At 43.0% G+C, this 22,073-nt stretch overlaps 1 protein-coding gene across 1 annotated transcript in view; it reads left to right on the top strand.

Moving 5' to 3' along the window:
- Positions 1-1,087: 1,087 nt before the first annotated feature.
- BAZ1A (bromodomain adjacent to zinc finger domain 1A) overlaps positions 1,088-22,073 on the top strand; it is a 61,848-nt gene continuing 40,862 nt past the window's right edge. Inside the window, exons 1-3 of the mRNA XM_035539455.2 lie at positions 1,088-1,227; positions 1,921-2,071; positions 9,057-9,335. Coding sequence (XP_035395348.1) covers positions 1,959-2,071; positions 9,057-9,335 — 392 coding nt within the window. The 5' untranslated portion in view covers positions 1,088-1,227; positions 1,921-1,958. The remainder of the gene's footprint in view (positions 1,228-1,920; positions 2,072-9,056; positions 9,336-22,073) is intronic.

Genomic DNA, 22,073 nt, shown 5'->3' with positions numbered 1-22,073 from the left:
GTTGCACTCGTGCCCTTTGGTAGAAATTAATTAAAAACTGAAAGTGAAGCCAACTGGCAAATGAAAATAAGTTGGTAGGACTCAGAAGTAACCTGTTTTGTAGCTCAACCTTCAGATTTTGTAAACCGAACTAGAAGGGAGCACTGGCATTTCTCGGTGCTTTTGATTAAGACCTGATCACTTCTTAAACAAAGTAATTCACGAATTCGAGTGTAAACATTCTTCTAGGTTTTAGTCATCCGGGCTGCCGCAGTGCTGCTCGTTGCTTTTACTTGCAGTGCTAATGAAAAACAACCTATGCACAGGTGCAGGAAACAGCACAGGATCTTTATTTGCCCGAACAGAATTTGAGGTTGTAAACTTGTATCTTTGTGTCAGCCTTCAGATACCAGTCACCTAAGTCGTCCTGTGGGGTTTTTACAATTGTGCAGTACGTTTTCATGTACGCTCTGGACCTTGCACTGTTGAACTGCGATGGATGGGGACCTCCTTCTGTGTTTTTATGTCTTTAAGCCGGCTGGCACTTAAGAGAACACAATTAGATTAGCATCCCACTCTTAATCACCCACGGCACGGTGAGCGCGCCGGGGTAAGAAATAATAAAAGCGGTGAAAAATCAGTTCACTGGCAGAACAATATCCTGACGTTGGCGATTAACCGGAGGGGGGGGAGGCAAGGCAGCGGCGGGCAGGGCCCCATCTGACACGTTCGCAACCTGGCCGAGGGCAAAAAACCCTGCCCTCGCCGCCCCGGGCCGGCCGGCGGGGAGCCGCTGGCGGGGCGCTCCCGGGGCCGGGCCGGGCTCGGGGGAGCCCCTCGGTATCCGCAGCCCGGCCCGGCGGCGGGGGCAGCGGGCTCCGGTGCCCGGTTGCCGGTGCCCGGGGTGCCGTCGCCTCAGCGCAGCCCGGCCGGCCGGGCCTCCCCCCCCCGCTCGGCGCGCCGCAGATCGCAGGCTGATAATTCGAAAATGGAGGATGAGCCCTCTCAGCCATTAATTAATAATGTAGCTCGCTGTCTTCCTGTGTGACACACGCTGGAAGGCACCGAGCGGCCAATAAAGATGTAGGGGAGAGAAGTGGAAGGCTCCTCCCCGCCGCTCTTCCTGATTGAGGGCTCGGAGAAGTAGATCAAAAACTTCCCGGGAGCTGGGGCGGGGGGGGGGCAGCGAGAAGGGACGAGCGGAGGGCGCCGCGTTTCGCACCCCGGGGCGGCTCGGGGCAGCACCAGGTAGGCGGCAGGGGGGGAGCGGAGCCCCGAGCCCCCCGCGGCGACGGGGCCGGAGGGCGGGGAGCCCCCCGAGCCGTGCCGAGCCGAGCCGAGCCGAGCCGTGCCGGGGGGGGCGGGGGGGCGAGGACCCCGCTAGGGCAGCGGGCCGGCAGGAAGCGAAGGAGGGCGATAAGCGGTCGCTGCGGGCAGGAGGAGGAGGAGTGGAAGTTGGTGTCCGGGCCGGCGTGCGCGGCTCAGAGGCGGGGAAGGGGTGACCCGGGGGCGGCGGGGGGGCGGCGGAGACAAAGCGCGGCGGCGGCGGCCGGGGCCGGGGTATCCCCGCGCCGAGCACGTTGTGTGCGGCCGGGGCCGCAGCCGGGGCGGGGTGGGCCGGGGGGGCGCCGCCCCCGCCCGGCGCTCGGCGTCATGGCCCCATTGTGAGGCTGCGGGAGGAGGCGGGGGAGGAAGGAGCCGCCGTTCGCTCCCCGCGCAGTCCCAGGCAGGCAGCGGCGTGTCAGGCACACAAAAGGCTGCCGCCGCCGCGCCGCCCGAGCCCGCCGTGCCGTGCCGCCGCGCTCCGCCGCTCCTTCCCCGGCCCCCCCGGGGGGAGGGACACGCCGGGCCCGCTCCCTCCTCCCCGGGCCGGGGGCGCCGCCGCCCGCCCGCACTCACTGCCCGCCTTCCCTCCGTGTTTTTTTTCCCTCCGGTTCGAAGCGGGTCCCGGGGCAGGAAGGAGACGACGGAGCGGGGCGATGCCGCTGCTGCACCGCAAGCCCTTCGTGAGGGAGAAGCCCCCCGCCGACCTGCGGCCGGACGAGCGCGTTTTCCACTGCAGGGTCACCAACGAGATCTTCAGGGACTACGAGTAAGCCGCGGCCCCTTTCCCCCGGATCCCCCCGCGCCCTTCCGCCGGCGGCGCGGGGCAGGAGCGGTTGGAGCCCCCAACGGCTGACACCTGGGCGGGGAGGCGGCCGGGGGATTCCCCGGCAGCGCCGCGGGGAGCCCGGCGGGGCGGAGGGGAGGTGGCGGCGGTGCTGGTGGTGGTGGCGGCGGGGGGGGGGGGTGCTGGCGCCGAGCCCGTGCCCCGCCGAGGGGTGGGGGGAGAGGGCGGATCTCCCGGCCTGGGCAGGGGGAATCCCTGCCCGCCTTCCCCTCCTGGCGGGGGGATCCCGCCGGCCCCCTCCTCCTCCTCCTGCTGCTGCCGCCGCCGCGGGGCAGGGGGCGCCGGCTCCTGCACACCCCCGCGAGGAAGTGAAAGTTGAGGCGGCGGGCGGTGCGAGCCCCGGCCCCTGCCCCGCCGCATGTCGCTAGGCCGGGACGCGCCGCCAACGGCCGCCGGGCCGAGCCCGGGCTGCACAACGGCGGCGGCCGCCCCGGCGTGCGGGGCCCGGCGGGCACCATTGTTGTGGGAGCGCCCGGCCCGGCCCGGCTCCCGGCCGGCCCCTGGCCGCCGCGCTTAACCCCTTGTTCCCGGCGGCCTCCCCCGGGCCGGGGTGTCAGAGCCGCCGCCGCCGCGCCGCCCATGGCCGCGCTCGCCCCGCCCTCCGCCGGCCGCGGGCCCGGGAGCCGTTGCCCGGCCCGGCTGGAAGTGGCTCGGCCGCCCCGGGAGGGCCGCGGGGCGCTGCACCTGTCCGCGGGTCCCCGCGCCGAGCCGGGCCGGGCCGGGCGTCCTCACAGCGCGGGGAGCGCCCGGGGCTGGAAACCGGCCCCAGGGAGGCGAGCGGCGCGGCCGAGAGGGACACCTGTCCCCGCCGCTGGTCAGGCTGCCCTGTCCTGTCACGGCCCTCTCTTTTTTTCCTTTTTTTTTTACCCGTCGGTGAAAAGACCGATGGAAATTGTGACAGCGTCGTTAACACGGCGCGGTGGAGAAAAGGCATGGGTAGTCCCTAAGTTAGTGTCACGTACTTGAGTGCTTGCAAGAACAATGGACGGAAAGTACTTAGACGGTTTTCTAAAGCTGCTGCATGTGTGTCTCCGGACCCTACAGCCTCATCCAGCACCGTCCCCACCTACAAAAAGTCCCCCAAATCCAAGCTCATTTGATATATATAATAAAAAATAAAAAAAGACGTGTAGACTAATGAGATCGTATCTGAAATACTTTTCATTTGCAGCATATGAAATGAGAGCACACCTAGATCTTTTTCATGTTTAGGCTTGTTTTTCCGACTCAAATACACTTCACCTAATAAAATCTTGAAGAAGTTGGATTAGGTAACTCCGGAGGGTAATGCCTCGCTGTTTCCTGGGCAATGTGCTATGTGTGTGGGGGGAGAGGGGCGTTGAACATTTCGTTGGGAATTTTCTGCTGAGTGTTTTCATTATAGGGCGTGTGAGAAGGTAACAAGCGAGAGCTGACAGCCTCGTGTTTCTGTAGGAATTAAGTCCCCCTCCCCCAGCTGCTAATATTTTGAAAGCTGCTTTTCTGGTTACAATTATTATTATCACGTAATCAGATGACTCTTGTGTTTGTTGACACCTCTGAAATGTGCTTCAGGTATATATAGTTTTGAATAAATTTTAGCATGAAAGGTATCTTTTTTAAAACAGGCTTATTTACGCTGCGAGGATGGTGCCATTAAGAAAAAGCCGAAAGACCAAATTCCGTATGTAACCCAAGTTCATGAATTAAGGGATGAATTTAGACTTGTGTTCACACAGGCTATCCCTAGAAATGTCAGTGGGTGGTTAGCTCAGAGGTCAGGGCTAGAATATGGTATTTGGGAAAATACTGTTGCCTTTCCTGCAGAAACTTCATCCCTGCTTGTTTTTTTCTCTTTCACTTTTATATTTTTCCTGGTCTTTGGTGCTTTTCTACCTTGGATAAAATTGGTGGTTTGATTGACAAGCTTAGTATTTTTTTACGTGGCATGTTCTTCTGGCACGACTGTATTTGTTTACACCACAAACAACCCGCAATAATCTAATCTGCTGAAGAACATTGGGTCACCTTTTGGCAAGTTTTACAGATGCTGATCTGTCCTCCTGGTTGCAACTCTTCCTACTAGCAAAGCGATGCTTCAAATAGTTACTGTCCTCTGAGAGCACTTCCCTTTTCTTTGTCTAAACAAGGGCAATTAGGCTAATGATAGGGAGGGCCCACTTTTAAAAAATTGTATTAGTTCTTTCATGAAAGAAAACTGTTGTCCAAATCAGTCCTCTCTGCATCTACTTTTGCCATAACTGGATTTTTTTTGAAGGGGGAATTTAAAAATTGCAGAATCTGACTAGATCAAACAGGCTGTATCGATATGCACGGTAACCTGAATTCACCCCCACCTCCTCAAATATATATGTACGCTTTTAATTACTACAAACCGCTACCACTTAAGCTGTTTTTTTTTTAAGAGTACAAATTTAGAACATTGTAAAGCTTCTTTCATGCTCACAGCAGCACTAGTAGAGATGAGTACGAATCACACATTGTATTCTTCTTCTCTCCATAAGAACTCATACTAATGCAAGGAGAATTTGGCAAGACTAGTGTTTTGTAAAGTGACTTTCCTGTTAAGAATGCATTTCCTTTCTGATCTGAAATACTATCACATAATTTTGTAATCCTTTAAAAGGGGGCACAGTGAGGTGGCAAACTTCAGTTGTGTTATGAGGAGCTGAGGGAATCGATGTTTTTAATGCTTAATTGTTGTCCTGATTGGGAGGTGGATCTGGGGATAGATCAACAAAAGAGTGTCTCGAGCTGGAAGAGTAGTAGATGGAAAAGCAAGTAAGGGGGTGCACAATAAAACAGTGGGATGTAGTTGCCAGTCTTTTTCACCTTGTCTAGGAAACTATGGGAAGTGTTGCTCATGAAGACAGTCTGATTTATTTTTCCCCATTTAAGAGGCCATTGAAGGAATGTTTCTCAGTCTAAAACATAGGGACTTGGTGGGTGGAAGGAGTTGCGTATCTTAAAAACCTACTAAAAAGTTATTTATAGATTGACCTGTGGGATTATAAGTTAAAGTCAGAAAGAGGTCTCTTTTAAAGGCTTTTTAAAGTACCCTTAGTTTAATTAGGTGGACTTATCTATTTTGTTGAAGATAAGCCCATAAATTGGAAGTATGTTTCTTGATGTGTAATTAATCTGTAAACCTTAAGGAGTAAGTGTCTTTTTCTTAGATTTTGGTTTGTATGTTACTTTGTAGTATGTACTGTTGGCCACTTCTGGAAACAGGTAGAGTACATGAACGCTCCTGTTTGCCATGGACTGGATGGCAAAGTTTGTTTGCTGTGAATATCCTAATAGCCTATGTAGATTACATATCCCATAGCCTATGTAGATTGTATGTTACACTTTGATAGGGGCTTCAGGATTAAAAATTATGATGTCTACATATTAGCCATTAAATAGAATTTTTTGCTTTTCTCTCTCTTAGATCTCACATAACAAAACTTTCTCCTTTTTTACATTCTCCAGCATATAGTTCTTCTGTTTAAACAAGATCAAGCCCTCCCCTGACTTCTTTTTAACATACGCTAAAAAAAAAATGAATGAAAGTAACTGGCTTTAGACAAGCACGTGCTTGAAATACTAAAAATACAGTAGAACTTAGACTCGGTGGCAATACTTGGTTAGTTCGGGCGCAAGCCATCTCTTGCTGCTAGGCTTGATTGATTTCTTTATTTTTATATCCATCGCAAGTGCAGTCAGCAGAGAAACTGCAAGTAATCTATCTCCAGAATTATTTTCTTCTACTAATGAACTGCGCCCTTTCAAATACTTACCAAGCAGCGGCACTAAACTGCTCAATGATTTGCTGATCATTTTGCAGTTTAGCTTACCTTGCATGGCAAACGAACTCTATAACATACATGTAAAAAGATGCCCAGCTGAGAAGTCAGCATTAATTACTCGATGGCCTGCAGCTGGGTGCAACATGGGCACCTCTGGCCTGGTGGGGCCGTGTGGGTGAGCTTTGAGCGCTTGCACAAGCCCTCGTGTCTCGTGAGAACCGTGTTGTAGGGAGTTGCATGGGTCTTGAAACAGCGAGAAAGCCCCACAGGCTGTAATCCCTAGATAAGGACGTCGATAAGGCTTTAGGTATGACGTGGCAGCAGATGCACTTGGTTTTGTGAATTTGAATCGAGTGTGGAATATGATCAAGTGTATGGCTGCTCTTTCTGGGAGGAGAAAGTACAGCGCTGCTGCTGCTGGGCTGTTGTTTTGGTAGCTGCTGTGTGCGCGCTCTGGAAATCTTACTCGTGATAACCGAAACGTACCGCAGAGACAGGGAAAGGAGGAGTGCTACAAATAAAATCTGCTGCCGTGCTGTTGTGATTTCTTTTTTTCTTCCTCGTTCTCAAACCGAGTTAAAGTGAGATCATTAAAACATTGCAATAAAACTGTGTTAACAGACTAAGCCACAGATGGTTTTGATGTGCTCTGTGTAATGACTAGCTACAGACAAATAACGCCTTCAAAACTGAAAGCAAATTTTTTTTTGGTACAATTTTTTCTTCCCTGTGACTTTACGGGGGGAAAAATCCACACAAAACAAAAGAGGAAATGATCTGCAATGAAACTAGATACACAAAGCATTGTATGCAAATGGAAAAATGTTTTCCTCAAATATGTTTCAGTTCAAGTAATCTTAGAATTTTGTGTTTGAGGTAATCATGAGTAAAGAGACTTCAGAGGGTGTTTTTTGTGTGTGTGTGTGTGTGGATTTTTTTTTTAGGAAGTTCAGTGTTGCTGCTTTAAATAGCCCGAGTGCCCAGTGTCCCCTCGCAGAGGGCAGCACCAGCCCTTAAAGGCACCGTCTGCCTCTGTCTCTCCCTGCCTCTGTGTGCACGTTCTCTTTTCCTTGGTAATTTTTGAAAACTGTGTGCTGATGGGTTTTTGAATAAGTCTTAGATTGCTTTCGTGCTTCCTGGCTAAAGGTAATTGCTGAGAACCTCTTTGGTAAGTGAGAAATGTATGTAGAGAGACAGCAGTACAAAGATTTGAGTAAATATATAACTTCATCCACTGAGGTCAGCAAGGCTACTTCAATTATTTTCAATCTCATACAGAAGTAGTGAGATGCAGGGCAGAAACAGACCTGAAGGAATTGTGTGGTGTTTATTCTGTTACCTTTTCTTAAAAATCTGTCAATTCCTCCTTATCTAACTTGTTTTTTTAAATGTTTAACTAACTGTTCTGTGCTTTATTGATACTCGTTTGTTTATTTTCTGCTAATACCTGTTTGTATTCAATATGGTTGGCAGCAAAAAGGCAATATTCTGGCCTATCCACAGACAGAATGACTGACAGCCAACCGTTCTTCATGTATTGAAGAACAATCCATCTCCTCTCTCTCCTTTGTTCTCCGTTTCTTGTTTAGAGTAGGCAAATTGAAATTATTCATTATTACAGGTGTTGTCAGATGTATGAGTTAGACACAAATGATATAAAAATTCTGTAACTTTGTAGTTGTTAGTTATTATTCATATAATGTGTATTTCCTTTTCTGTCCTAATTCCCTTCTTGTCACAGCTGATGTTCTTCTTAAAGCATCTTTCTCTCACTCAGAGGCTCGCACAGAAAGGATTATCTGAGCCAGGACCCTCTGTTGTCCTTAATCTGGAATTTCCATTTTCAAAATGTTATTGTTGCGTCTGTCCAGCTGCAGTGAATATCATCGTCAATGTAACTGGTGCACGTTTGTCGGCTTGAGTTTGCAGGGAGCCTGCAATAAACTTGAAGTGTGAACTGTACAGCTCTTTAACCATGTTAGGAGAAATGATTTGAGCAGTTCCATCCCTATAAAAATGGCAACGTTGCACTGTGTAGCTTTTCTTAAAGAAATGAAACTTCAGTGTAAGGGTCTCAAGTAGCGTGCAACACTCTGTAGGTATTGTGTGTCTGCCTCGAAACAGCTATGTTAAACTGGTACAAGGCAAAAAAAAAAAAAAAATTGTCACGTTGCATACCTACAAATACTAGTCTGGTAAGAGTTGGAAAAGAAGGCAAATAAATGTCTGAACTGGGGCACACTGAAACATTGCTCTGCTGTCAGATCACTGATCCATAGTATGTGATATGTATTAACGTGGTTCTGTGAGTAGCTACCTTATCTATATCATCTAGAAAGTGTTTTAAAAAATCACTGTTTCTGATAGCTGTCAAAAATTGACAGCTATTGACTAATGAAAGCCCTTCTTTCTCAATCCCAGTGTAATAACCAGTAAGTAAGCAATAACAATGCTGTAATTTTAACATTAATTGGAAATACAGGGAAGGAAGAGAATAAATATTTGCTGATGGAACAAGGGAGGAGAAGAATCTGCATGAAAAAAAATAGTTCAGTGCTTTTTCTAAGAGCAGTACAAACAGTGAAGGAATAAAAACTATTTAGAGACGTACTTGACATTAATTTTTTTTACCTCTCCATCTTTTCATTTGTGAGCTAGGGCACTCCAAATTTGAAACTTACTCAAGTTTCAACATGTTTCTGTGATCCTAAGGTTGTTCTGTGTTTATACAACTTTAGACCCTCCTCCTGCAAATATGTGAGGAAATACAGGGGATGCAATGAGGATATGACACATTAAACTCAGTGTGATTATTCTTGTGCATAAGGCTACTTCATGTGAATGTGCGTGTTTACAGCACTTGTAGGTCTTGATGCTCTCTGACTGTAGTCTGTAGTGAGAGGAGACCTTGGTTTTACAGTAACAATTTACCAAACCTTGGCTTAAGAAGTGATAAATAACCTTTGATTGTGTCTGCAACCTGTATAGGAGTAGAGCTATTTTTGAACTTCAAGCTCGTAAGAGAAAGTTGCTGCTGTATTAATTGTGACCATACTGAACGTGATGTTAGAATGTAATTATTTTCTTTCTCTCCCCCCTATCCCCCTTCTTTTCAGTGACTTTTTTGAACGCACCATTCTGTGTAACAGCCTCGTATGGAGCTGTGCTGTCACAGGTAAACCAGGACTCACGTATCAGGAAGCACTGGAGTCAGAGAAGAAAGCCAGACATAATCTACAGAGTTTTCCAGAGGCACTCATCATTCCAGTTCTCTACTTGGCCACACTTACCCATCGCTCACGACTTCATGAGATCTGTGATGAAATCTTTGCTTATGTCAAGGATCGGTATTTTGTTGGTGAAATGGTGGAAGTAGTTAGAAATAATGGCGCAAGGTAAGTGTGTGTGTGTGTGTATTGAAATATATGTATCTGTGTTTCTTTTGGGTTGGTGTGCACCCTTTTGTGTATGTGTACTTTTAAGCCAAAAACCAGGAAAATAAACTTCATCAAACACAACAGAAGTCAGGTGTGATACTTAAGCTAGCGATACTGTTACTGCTCCTAACTGCTTTAATTAAGAGTAGGGTTGTATTGCTGGGCTTGGTTTCTCATTCCTTAGCTTAGAAGGTGTGGAGGCAGGAGGGTTCTCTCAGGACTTGACGCAGCAGTCTTTCAGTCCCAGTGGTGGATTTGCAAACGAACGGCAGTCTCTCGGCTCGTCTGTGCAAAAAAGGTGGGCTGCTCCTAGAATGAGATCTAATTAGGAACTAGGGGAAGCTGTGAGTTAGAATTCATATGGAAGTTTTGATGGAATCATCCAGATACAATTAATCAAGTGGTGTATTGCGTATCCAGAGTGGCTAAACTATAGAAAGCTTAAAGAATTGATTAGAGTTGGGTTTTTTGATTTCTAGGTGGTAACTAAAATTGTAAGTATATTCTCAGAAAAGTTAGGAATTAACTGTAAAATGTTTGTAATAGGAGATTATCTGCAATTCTGCTTCCCTCAGGGTTAATGCTATACTTACACTGATTTATATATTGTAAGCATTTTTATTGTTATCTTAAACTGATAAAATTTGGAAGAATATTCAGCTTCAGATGCTTTTTCATATCATTAGTACATATGCTCTGTAGTATAAGTAAGTTGTCTTACAACGCCTAGGTAGCCTGAGTCTTTCTTTAAGCAGCTTCTGGGAGAGGGTTAGAAAAGGTCTTTGTTTTGTCTAATGAGTCTGCAGTTTCATGTAACTGAGATATGAAGTGGAAAGACTTAAATGTGCTGAACTTGGAGATACCTGCAGAATGTGCATTAAAGCCTTTGTGGGTTCACCTGTTCTTGTTTGGCCAGGAGGAAGGTGCCAGTTTACAGTGCAGAGCAGACAGGGCATAACCTGGGCAATATGGGATTCATAATAACCTTGTATGTATTGGGTGGTAGGAGTGGGCTGATTCAGTGTGGTCATCGGAGTATATCTCTGTTCTGTATGGGTTTTCTTAGTGGCTGATCTAGATCTTATTAAGGGCAAATTTTGTACTACATCAGAAGGAGAAATCTGTTTGTGTTGCAGGAGATAATTTGTAAGGAAATTTGTATGGGTACGTACTTGATATGGGATGGGACTTAATATAAAAGCTTTCCATCTCTTCCCTGTTCTATTCCTTTCAACCAGTAAAGTCTCAGTCTGCAAAGCCTAGACAAGAACAGCTTCGGTAGAGTTGTTGCTTCCAGTATAGAAAACCTAAATCCAAAGTCTGTTTCTATCTTTCTCATTTTATGCTTGTCTAGTGGATAGACCCATGTCACCCTTAGCATTGTACTAATTTTGCTTTGTGAATAAGATTTTATTTTACCAGGAACCTGAATATTAAGAAATGTAAGTGTAGTTCAGCTGTTGGTTTTCAATAGCTTAATGCAATGCCTACTGTCAATTTCCAAACTATTAACGAAAAGAATACTTGAGAATATCAAACTTTTTTTTTCCCAAGAACAACTTTCTCATCTTTAATGGCTATTCTAAACTCTTAGCTAAAATACTTACGACTGTGTATCTTTGCTTTTTAAAGCTTACATGAAAAGTAGGCTTATGTGCCATAAATACACATCTTTCTTGTTTATTCATCTTACGAAATTCAGAATCTGTTTCACTTTTCCTTGCGCACCATCATGAATCATGTTTTAAGTTTGTCCTAACAAAATGGCTTCTACTTACCATCTGGGCTGAATTCTGTTCAGATAAAGCTGTGATATCAGTCTATCTCATGAAGATAGAGCTATCTTTATTTTTTCTATCAGCCTTTACTTCAGTCTTCTTGGTTATTCAAAATTGTGTAGAGATACATATCTAACAACTTTGTGTTTATGTTCTAGTTTCACAGAGCAATTTATTAATAAGGTCTAAGCTAAATTTCTTCAGCCTTTGGCGTAGGCTAGGTAATCATTCAAAATACTGGAGGTTCAGATAAAATTTACTTCCATCAGAAACTAACCTGCTAGAAATTGTATGCTTTAAACTGCATGAGCATGAAGTGTACCTGTTGAAATGAAGCATGAAAAATTCTCCATAGCTGACTGTATGCCACTGATATTCTAGCTAAATGTATAGCAGGGAGCTACTTCAGGTCTTTAATACTAACTTCAGGAAACAGTGCAAATAACATGGTACTGCAGAGGGATTTTCATGCTTGGAGATAAATAATTAAAGAATATAAAGTGGGAGGAGGTGAGACGTAGTTATTCTTCTGCCCAGTTAGCAGTTGACTTTGACCTGTATTTTGAAGGACTGTTGGGGCTTAAGTATACCAACTCATTACTTGTAAATAGCACTGCTGTTCAACAAAGTGATTGGTGTCTGTCCTGACTAGCTACGTTTTCATGGTCTTTTCTGGCAAAAATGGTCACAGTCCATCTACAGTGAAGTAGCATCAGACCAACAGAGTTAGGCAGATCATGAGAACTCATTTTCATAGTGTTGTTGTAAACAGTTCCACTGCATTTAGGTATGAATCTTTCTACACAGAGATTGTTTGTTTATTATCTGAGCTCCATGCATCATTTAATGTGAAACTCATACCATGATGCTTGTGTAACCAAGGGTAAATAAAGGCTGCTCAAGCAATTTAAGTATTAATATTTTATAATTCCTAACTTTGCACGTGTAATATTCTTGTAGGATGGATGACTTTGATGTGGTTTTCTAGATGTTGAACAAAATTAATGGACAGGAACCCAAAGATGAGAAGAGTTAGTGTTTTGGCTTAATGTACATATTTTTTATTTTGAGTACAAGAAGCAGTCTATAGGACAGTAAGTAATGGACAGGTGATCTGGAAGGGTAAGAAGACAGACGCTTTGTCGAGAAGGTAGGCAGAAGACAACTTTTGAGACTTGTGGTTCTTGTATTCTACCTGCGTGTTTTGGTTGTTACAGAATCTCATGCCCCAGTGACATTTCTGGTCTCTTTCAGGCTCTCACAGTTTCTAGCCTTCTGTTGCACTGCTCCATTTTGAATTTGGCTGCTTCTGCCTTGTTGCTGAGGTCTGGTAGGAGGAACTTGGAGAGTTTGCTAGATATTTTGTCCTTCCTGTTATTTTGGTGTGTCTGGTGCCTTAACAGTCCTTATCGACCAGAACAAGAAATTGCAGAGAGCCCCAATTCCTATGGTGTGGCTTGGTCAGGCAGTCAGTGTAAGTGATGCATGCAACTTGGTAATCTAGTAGAAGCAACAAGGAGGTAATTCTCCTTGCTCTTTAACTCTTTAAATGGTGATGTATGGATTAAAAATGGCTACTGTGTGTCTGTATATATGTGTTCAGCTTTGCTGGCGAAACGTGGGCTGACTTTCCTCCAAAGTGGCAGCTGTGTCATGCTTTAAAAAGGAGGTGCTCAGATTCAAAGGTAAAGAACTGTAAGAGTTGTGTAACATTTTCCTAGTACTCCTTTCCTAAAATACTTTTTTTTTGAAATATCAGTCAGAAAACATCATATAATATAGACTGAAAATTTCAAATTAAGTGCAAATTTTTAGAGTTGCCAACGCATTGAAAACAGCTGTCATTAAATACTGTTAACTTATAATGTCAAATTACTGTTTATGGAAAGCATTTTATTGATAATGACACAGAAATTATTCTATATTTTATTGAGAGGGGAGGGTAACAGTAATATTTCGTGTTAACCATTGTCCCTTAAGATTTAAAATAAGCAGTTAATGTTTTAGCTCACACTATTGAAGCAGAAGGATAAACGTTGATCATGTCACTGTAATTGCCTCCTATTGCGCATCAGAACTGGAGCTTAAGACCCATATGTACTAGTCTGTCTGTTCTGTTTTTCCACAGAAAATGGCATATCTTGCAGCAATCTGTTCATTTGTTGTTGTCTTAGTACCATGTTGTATTATTAGTGCTTAAAATTTGTTAAAGTGATTTACAGTATTTTAGAATCTGAAGTCAGTTTCTGTGGTATGGGAAAGCCTACCTGAAATAACATCAGTGAATGCCTTAGTAGACAGAATAGCAACCAAATAAAACCTACAGTTGTGATTCTCTCAGCTGTAGGACCTGTTTTTTTCTGCTTGAGGTCAGCAGTGTTTTTTAATTTGTCAGGGGAAAAACTAGATTTAAAGCATGTGTAAACAACCAGATGCGATTTATCATCAGTGTTCTGAGATTTAATGGTATTAAAAGAAATAATGGCTTTCTTTATTAGGGTAAACAAGTGAGCAGTGTGATAATTAGTTAACTAATCTGTAAGTTTGCAGTCTGGCTGGAGCAGTAAAGAGATCTGAGATTTGAGGTTGGACTACTTTACTAACTCTTTGATTACCTCCCCCTGCCCCCCCCCCCCCCCCCAAAAAAAAAAAAAAAAAAAAAAAAAGCTTAGGGGATGATGCCCTCCCTTCCCTGCTGGGGTTGAGGGACAACCAGTTGTCGTCCAGCAGTTAGTATGGAACCTAATTAAAAAGTTGACTACCCGCAGACTGAAATAGGTTGCTTAGAGGTAGTGAATAAGAAGGAAAAAAAATCATATAGAATGTGAAAGATATAAAAAGGGAATGCATTTTTTCACTTAATGTGACCACTAGATGACACCACTGCAGAAGAATACTTGCTTGGTGTCTGTAAGGAAGCCATACCAGAATGCTTTAAGAGATTGTAGCATTTGTAAAATGAACACAATTTACAGAACTAGTAGATAGATGTTCTCTGTTAGGAAGATTGCTACATCTGAGGTATAGGCTGATATACCGTCTCTGCTCTGAATGATCTGGTGTTGGCCGCTGCTAAGCTACAGGAAATGTAGATAATCATGGAACAACCTTGTCTGCAGTGAAACTTTTTAAACTCATTGATTGTTTGGCTAGTGTCCTAATGCTTTGGGCCTGTTCATCATGGATTAACCACTGTGTTTGGACAATTAAAAACTTGCATACCGTTTTCTTCTCTGTAAGTCTTAACTGGGATGCATGGTAGCATGTTTCCACCATTACTATGCCTAGTTGATATGGGGTTAGCATGGTAGAAGGTGATTATAACTAACTTTCGAACTTTTTCATTTGACCTGACAACTGGCTATTATACGTGGTTATATATGTAATTGACTGCTGAGAGCTAGGACAAGTTGGTAAGCCCACCAAGAAGTAAAAGGCAAAGTGCCTTCCAAAGCCTTCAGGTTGTAATGAGTTACCTGAATTTAATTCGATTGCTAGTCCACTGATATATTTTCTACTTTGATATATAGTTTTCAAAGCTGTCTGGATGCAGAGGCACTGGAGTTAATGTCTGTAGAATCAGAAAGTTATAGTGCATTTTTGTATTGGAAAGATTTAAGAAACTTCTGCATGCAAAGAAAGTTTCCTGCTCAATTAAAAAAGCTGAATTTGAGTTCCAGTAGCAAAGTTAATGTGAAGATTATGAAATAGCTGCTCTCCAGTACTGTCAAATATGCTTACTTATTCATAAAGCAAATATAGTTTGCATACTTCTAGCATTGCCATCTAAGGATCACTCAACTTCTGGACTGGAAAAATCATGTTTAAGGAATTCACTTTCTGATGCCCTTAAGTCCTTTGGCATATAAATATCTTTGTATTTGTTGACTAATAAATATATTTGTAGCTGACTAATGGAAGCTGAGATGATGATATGTGGGAGAGAACCTGCAACTCATTTCTTACAAGTTATCAAAAGGGTGTTAAAACTACTTTTGTTGCCAGTTTCTGTTAGCTCTCATTTCTGTGCACGCTCCCTACTAATATAACTGTATAATTTTAAGGTATGGGTTTTGGTTGTTTTCTCACTTTTATTTTTTAATCAGTGCAATACTGTGAAGCGAATGTTGGGCAGGCAAAGTGGTGTTGCTGTATTGGAAAAAATGCTTTTATAATTCTGTTATTTGAAACACTAGCTGTACTTTCATTTAGGGGTATGTTTTTAAAAAGTGAATTTCCTTTTGCTCCTGACTTATTAATTGTTGTTTTCTTTGTTAAACGTAGGCATCAAAGTACTCCCCCGCCACCCCCCCCCCCCCCCCCCCCCCCCCCCCAGTTTGAAACAGAGCTCTGCATCCAGGAAATAAATGTCCTGTATTCAAAGGGGATTTTTTGTCCATTTATTGTAACACATTCAAGAGGCACCTTTATTACTCACCTAGGCCTTCAAGAGTGGTCTTGGTTTTTGACTTGAAATGGGGACATAGCAGAGTGTCAGACCATTATTTGTATCACAGCAACATGTAGTATCAAATAGATCAAAAGCTGTTGTGCAGAACACTTGCTGGGCAGTAAGAAATGGTCTGTCTCCTATCGATCTTGTAACTGCAAACTTTGGTTTCACATGAAGGCCTACTGAGCATTTGGGAAGAACTTCGAGTAAGTGAAGCTGCATATAGCTGCAGGGTCAAGGTTTAAGCTTGACATCCTGTGATGTCTGTTACTGGCCAGCTACCTAGGGGAATGCAGCTTTTCTTTCTCCTCTTCAAATTGTGTTCTTCCACTGCTTCAGCAGAGTTGAGTGGAAATACCTGCTTGTTCCTGAAGTAATAATGGCTTGTGTACATGCCTTTGAGTTCAGAAAAAACTCTGATTCTCATCAGATCCTTCAGTGAGCCACTGGAAGTAGCTGATGAAACACTTACTCAGCTCTTCATGTTGGATTAGGTTTATTTTATTTTTGGTCAGTTAAGTGAATTCAATTTAATGGTAATTAATAAATTATACTGAATGCCAGAGCTACAAAAAGCAAGCACCACGGTAAACATGTGGCTGGAAGGTGTAATGGCAAGGGAAGATTTCCCTCTTCTGGCATTGTCAAAGTGTTAAGTCATCTCTGCATTTCCTGGAGCAGTAGTCAGAGGCTGAAGATGCAATTTGGTTTTGTATACCTTCAGTCAGCCACATCCTTGCCATTCTTCTGGGAATGACAAGGTTCAGTCCTACCTTAAGGTTTTCTGCTAGTTGTGTCAAGTTGCTCTTCAAAATACATCCCAGAATCATTCTTCAGAGAAACTGATGGAGTTTTGCTTCTGGAGTAACCATGCCTTGCGCCACAGGCTCCAGTAGGTATCTCTTGCCTGTTGTGCCTCCATAGGCACCAAACATCTGTCTCAGTGTCAGAACAATATGACTACAGAGGAGTTTATATGGAATTCAAAAAATATAATACAGTTTTGTAGCTGTACAGCTTTAAGTGCACATCATGGAGCAGATCCTCCTGGAAACTATGCTGAGGCATATGGAAAATAAGGAAGTGATTGGTGACAGCCAACGTGACTTCACTAAGGGTGAGTCATGTGTGAGAAATTCAGGGGCCTTCTGTGATGGGGTTACAACATTGGTGGGTAAGGGAAGAGCAACTGATGTCATCTACCTGGCCTTGTCAAGTACTTCGCACACTGTTTCGCATGACATACGCCTCTCCAGTGTAGAGAAAAGTGGGTTTGACAGATGGACCACTCAGTGGATAAGGAATTGGTTGGATGGTTGCACTCAGAGTTGCAGTCAACAGCTCAATCTCCACGTGGACACCAGTGATGAGTGGCATTCCTCAAGGGTTGGTGTTGTGACTTTGTCGGCTGTATGGGCGGTGGGATCAAGTGTACCTTTAGCAAGTTTGCTGCGAACACCAAGCTCTGTGGTGCAATTGACACGCTGGAGGGATGGGATACCATCCAGAGAGACCTTGAGAGCTGGGCATGGGTGAGCCTCATGAGTTTCAGCAAGACCAGGCAAAAGGCTCTGCACACGGATCAGGGCAATCCCAAGCACAGATAAAGGCTGAGCAGAGAATGGATTGAGAACAGCCCTGAGGAGAAGGACCTCAGGTTGGTTGATGAGGTGTTGGTTGATGACAAGCTCAATATGAGCAGTTGGTGTGCACTTGCAGCCCGGAAAGCCAACCGTATCCTGAGTTGCATCAAAAAAAGTGTGGCCAGCAGGTTGAGGGAAGAGATTTTCCCCCTCTACTTTGCTCTTGTGAGGGCCAACCTGGGGTACTGTTTTCTGGGGCCCCAGCATAACAAGGACATGGACCTGTTGGAGTGAGCCCACAGGAGGGCCTTGAAGATGATCAGAGGGCTGGAGCACCTCTCCTATGAAGAGAGACTGGGGGGTTGGGGTTCTTCAGCCTGGAGAAGAGAAGGCTCTGGGGAGGCCTTATAGCAGCCTTCCAGTAGGCTTTAAAGGGGGCCTACAATAAAGCTGGAAAGGGACTTTTTACAAGGGCATGTGGTGACAGGACAAGGGGTAATGGCTTTAAGCTAAGAGAGGGTAGATTTAGATTAGATACAAGAAAGAAATTCTTCCCTATGAGGGTGGTGAGGCATTGGAACAGGTTGCTCGGAGAAGCTGTGGATGCCCCATCCCTTGTAGTGTTCAAGGCCAGGCTGGATGGGGCTTTGAGCAACCTGATCTGGTGGCAGGTGCCCTGCCCATGGCAGGGGATTTGGAACTAGATCTTCAAGGTTTGTTCCAACCCAAACCATTCTATGAAGTGTATGCTTAAAATTCCTTTGTTTTGCAGCAAATTCTCGTTACCTCTGTATGTAGATAGATTATGTTTTACAGCATGGAAGTGTTGAATATTGTGTTCTCTGAGGTCTCTAGAACTCTTAGATTGTTAGGGTCTGTTATGTTCTTCTACTTGTGCAGCTGACTAGCCTTACCTGAAGTTCACGGAAATCAATAGATCTTTTTTTTTCTCAGAGACAGATGTGTGTTGGTATTTAAAAATAAAAAATAATAATAATAAAAAAACCATTAGTGATCCATCTTCTAGCTTTTTATTTAAAACTGTTGGGCTCCTGTGTTGTTTCTTCTTTTCTTCCTTTAAAAAAAATTAATCATCTAGGCCAAGCATTTATTGGAACCTTTCCTCTTTCCTGTAACATCTATTTGACCTATCTAAAGAGACCTCAGCTTGTTTTCAGAGACGAGCAAAAACTAAAGTTGTGAGCATGAAGGCCATCTTTGGGACCTATATGCTGTTGTTGATATCAGCCTGTAGTGCAGAAAGAGAATGCAAAACTGTTTGAGTGTAGAGTAGTTGTTTTCGAGATCTTCTGGTCTAGATTTTGTCTGTCATTCTCTGAGCTAGACTTGTTGGGACTCTTGTGTAAAAGTTCATGATGGCTCTATTCTCATTTTATCTGTTCAGACTCTGAATACGTTTGGGATTCACTTAGTGTGACAGTAAGTTTTTTACAGTATTTATTGCTATTCTGAAGAAAGTGCTACTTGACTGAGTGGTGTGTGTATATACAAAAAAAAAATTTAATGCTGCTGTATTTCTAGGATGAGGTTCCCAGTTCTTAATTTGGCAATACTCTTTATTTCCCGTAATCTTTCCCTTGACTTGAATAAGATTCTTTTTTCAAATACATTGGAGCAAGCAACTGAAGGCTGATCTAAAGATTGTTATGTGGCAACAAGTGAGTTGAAACTGGACATGTTACAAAATAGGTTGGGAAGTTGCAAAAAGGTTTTTACTCTGAATAATGCAAGGTACTGAAGGCATCTATTTTAGAAATTCATAAGAAGCTCTTAAAATTACATCTGATTAATTGATTAATCTGATGAATTACAATCTGATCAATCAATGGTCTCATAAAGTGCTTGTCTGTGATGGCAGGTAGCTGGATTTGAGACCAACTTGTAATGTCTCTGGCTAGAACATGAGCTTATCATCATGTAACTTTTAGAAACAGGCGTACTGAACATAAGTAAACTGCACTGTTTCAGGTGTTTTTTTTCCTGTGTGTGTTTTTCAGCAAGAGGAGATCTAATCTGATCTGTTTGACTTTGACATAAGCTCTCTAAAGATCTTAAGGTATCCTTTTTAGAAAGTATTTAAGTTAGTGTACTTCACCTGGATGTCTTGCTTCAGCTTTCAGCTCTGCTCTTCTATATGCATTATGATATAAAATAAGTGTTATAAATGAACTCTAGGAATGTTTCAAGTTCTTGAAGCAGCAGACCTTCATTCCCATTACAAGTGGAGCGTCTTTGTCCAGGGAATTTGGCTGCAGCTAGCCATGAATTGACTGTAACAAGGTTAAAATAAGTCTTCATTCGTAGATTGTTTCTTTAGTGCTGGAAGGAATGGTTGCATTGCTTTCTTTAATCTACTGTCTATCATTAGCCATTAAATTTCATTGGATTATGCTTTTATTGAGTTGAGTACTGTGTGTTTCATTTGATTCCTTTCCCCAAAGATTTTAGGTAATAATTTGAATGAAGGTATAGAGGAAGCAGAGTCACTTGCTTTCTGTGCTAGCTTATTCCATTAGTATTCTCCCTGCTTAATAATAACAATAAAAAGCAGCTGTTTGGGGTATTTTACTACTTACTGAATCAAGCATATAGAATGTATAATTTCTTTATTCAGAGAAGATGTGATACCCTGTAAATTACAAGGCTGTTTGATGGATAAACAGGTGAATTAAAATGGTTGGTAAAATACTCTGTGACTAAATATTCAAATCTCCTTTGTCCAGGATGATTGATTCGTGTATGTGTGTTTCAGACTCTTTGTCCTTTCATGGCACTGGGTAGTGTAGGTTGTGATTAAGCTTTCATGTGGCTGTTTTTAGTGTGATTGCAAATTCAGTGTATATGCGCTCCCTCTAGTGGTGTTCAAATAGTAAACAACTTAGAAAAGTGGACAAGTGTAAGTAGCCTTAAACATTGACGCTTTTGATTGTTTTTCCATTAGAAAGTCATTATGTGTTTTAAAATTGAACTGAGCAAATTGTACTGAACTCTCTAGGAAAAATATTTCCTAACGTGGAAGAAATAGTTTTACTAATAAATTTTTTTTAATCTGGTAATTTTTTTTTGTTTTTAAAAAACAGCCAGATATACATTCTGCCATCCATTCAACTCCATGTTATTCAGTATGAATTGGTGGGAGGGGGCTGTCATATTCTAAATATTGGAAAAACAAGATACTGTAATGAACAGGGTGTTTGATGGGATTGGCTTTTCTTTTAGGAGTCAGGCAGTGTCTGGTGCTGGGTGCTTAAGCCCCCTTAGACCTGAACTTATGTTGTGAACAGCCACTAGGATCTGTCTGTGCTACGTAGTCGGGTGCACTTGGTTCTTGGTTCTTTATGTGGAGCCTGTTTAGATTTGCACAGTTAATTAACTTGAGCTCTGCTCATCAGGAAAATGTGTCTTCCAGACCAAAACCAGCTAGCTTTGGAAATGGGGCCAGCTGCATTTAAATGGCAGAGTGCCTGGGGTTAATAAGTCTGATGGACTCAAGCTGACTGTACACGAAGACAACTCTGGTGTCCCCATGGATAATTAAACATATTGTTGTCTTTACTCTAGGAATACATAAGGATGTTAATAGATTTTATTTATTTGATGACATACCCTTTTGGAGCATCTCAGAGCTCTCCCTCTGTTGGATAGAGGTTTGGGGAGAACACCTGCAGGCACTAACTGCTTTACTGGTCCTTGCTAAATTAACAAGTGAATGTGACTTAGGGTACTTTAATGTTTTCAACTTTTCTCCCTCTGCCCATATGTATTTTTCCTCTGTGTGCAGGTTTTTGGACAGTGCTATTCACTTTCAGAAAGAAGCGCTGGTTTGAAGAAATATTTTAATAATTTCACATTTTTTCCTTTCTGCAAGTGGTTAGTTCAGTTTAGATAGAAGGGCCCTTAGAGTTTGTATGTTGCAGACTTTTTTTTTCTTTTAGTTTAGCTTAGTTTGTTGTGTCTTTTAAATTTAGGCATGACGCCAAGCTAATTCAAGTCCTGTGCTTCATGTGTTCTTCCCTATTCATTTCAAGGGGTAGTGTTTGGTGCCTAGAAGAAGAGAATCATTGTTTTCTTCCTCCCCGACCTTTTGAGCTTTTAGTGGTAGTATATGACAGTATCCATTGACTGCAACGGTTAATTTTCATGAAGCAGACAAGGCTTTAGGAGATGAAACTAAAAAATAAGAACCACAGAACTCCAGGAAAGGGTGAAAGTGGTTAAGAATCAGCTATGGTAGTTATCCAGCATTAAGTGTCGATTAATTATACTTTTTGATATATAGTTAATTCTGTCTCTTTTTTATAACTAACATTCAGGATGGCAAAGGGATAGACTTGTCTTGTCAATTGTGTGCATGCCAGATGGAGCCTTAATATGTGTCAGCAGATAAATGGGCCATTATTAAGATTAGATGCATAATGATCATTTCAGCCTTGTTTATTTAGGTCATCAACAACGGTAGATCATGATCTCTTTCTTACAAGTAAAAACATTTTGGTATTTAAAAAGTCTTTTGCTTTTCTTTAATTGTTACAAAGATAAATATAAAAGACTTGGTGGTATCTGGTTGTAAAGTAACACATTAACTTTTAATATATTTTTTCAAACTTGATTTGAGCTTCATTTTGGCGCTAAGTTTACTCAATTCTGCCAATGACTTGAAATTTGTACTGGTTAGTGAAGGTGGCAGCTGTGTAAGCAGATGAGTTTATTTGTTTGTTAGATGGAACTTATGAAATGAATATTTTACCTAGTATTTCAGTGCAAGACTCTTAAACATTTATTCAGTAGATAATATAATGTTCGGTTACAGGTGTAGTCTTAAAATAACAGCTGCTATAACTTTCAACTTCCTCCATTAGTG

The sequence above is a fragment of the Cygnus atratus genome, chromosome 5, assembly GCF_013377495.2.
Source record: "Cygnus atratus isolate AKBS03 ecotype Queensland, Australia chromosome 5, CAtr_DNAZoo_HiC_assembly, whole genome shotgun sequence".
NCBI classification, from domain to species: Eukaryota; Metazoa; Chordata; class Aves; order Anseriformes; family Anatidae; genus Cygnus; species Cygnus atratus.
The sequence above is the reverse complement of the archived record's forward strand: the minus strand, read 5'-3'. Positions and strand labels throughout refer to the sequence as shown.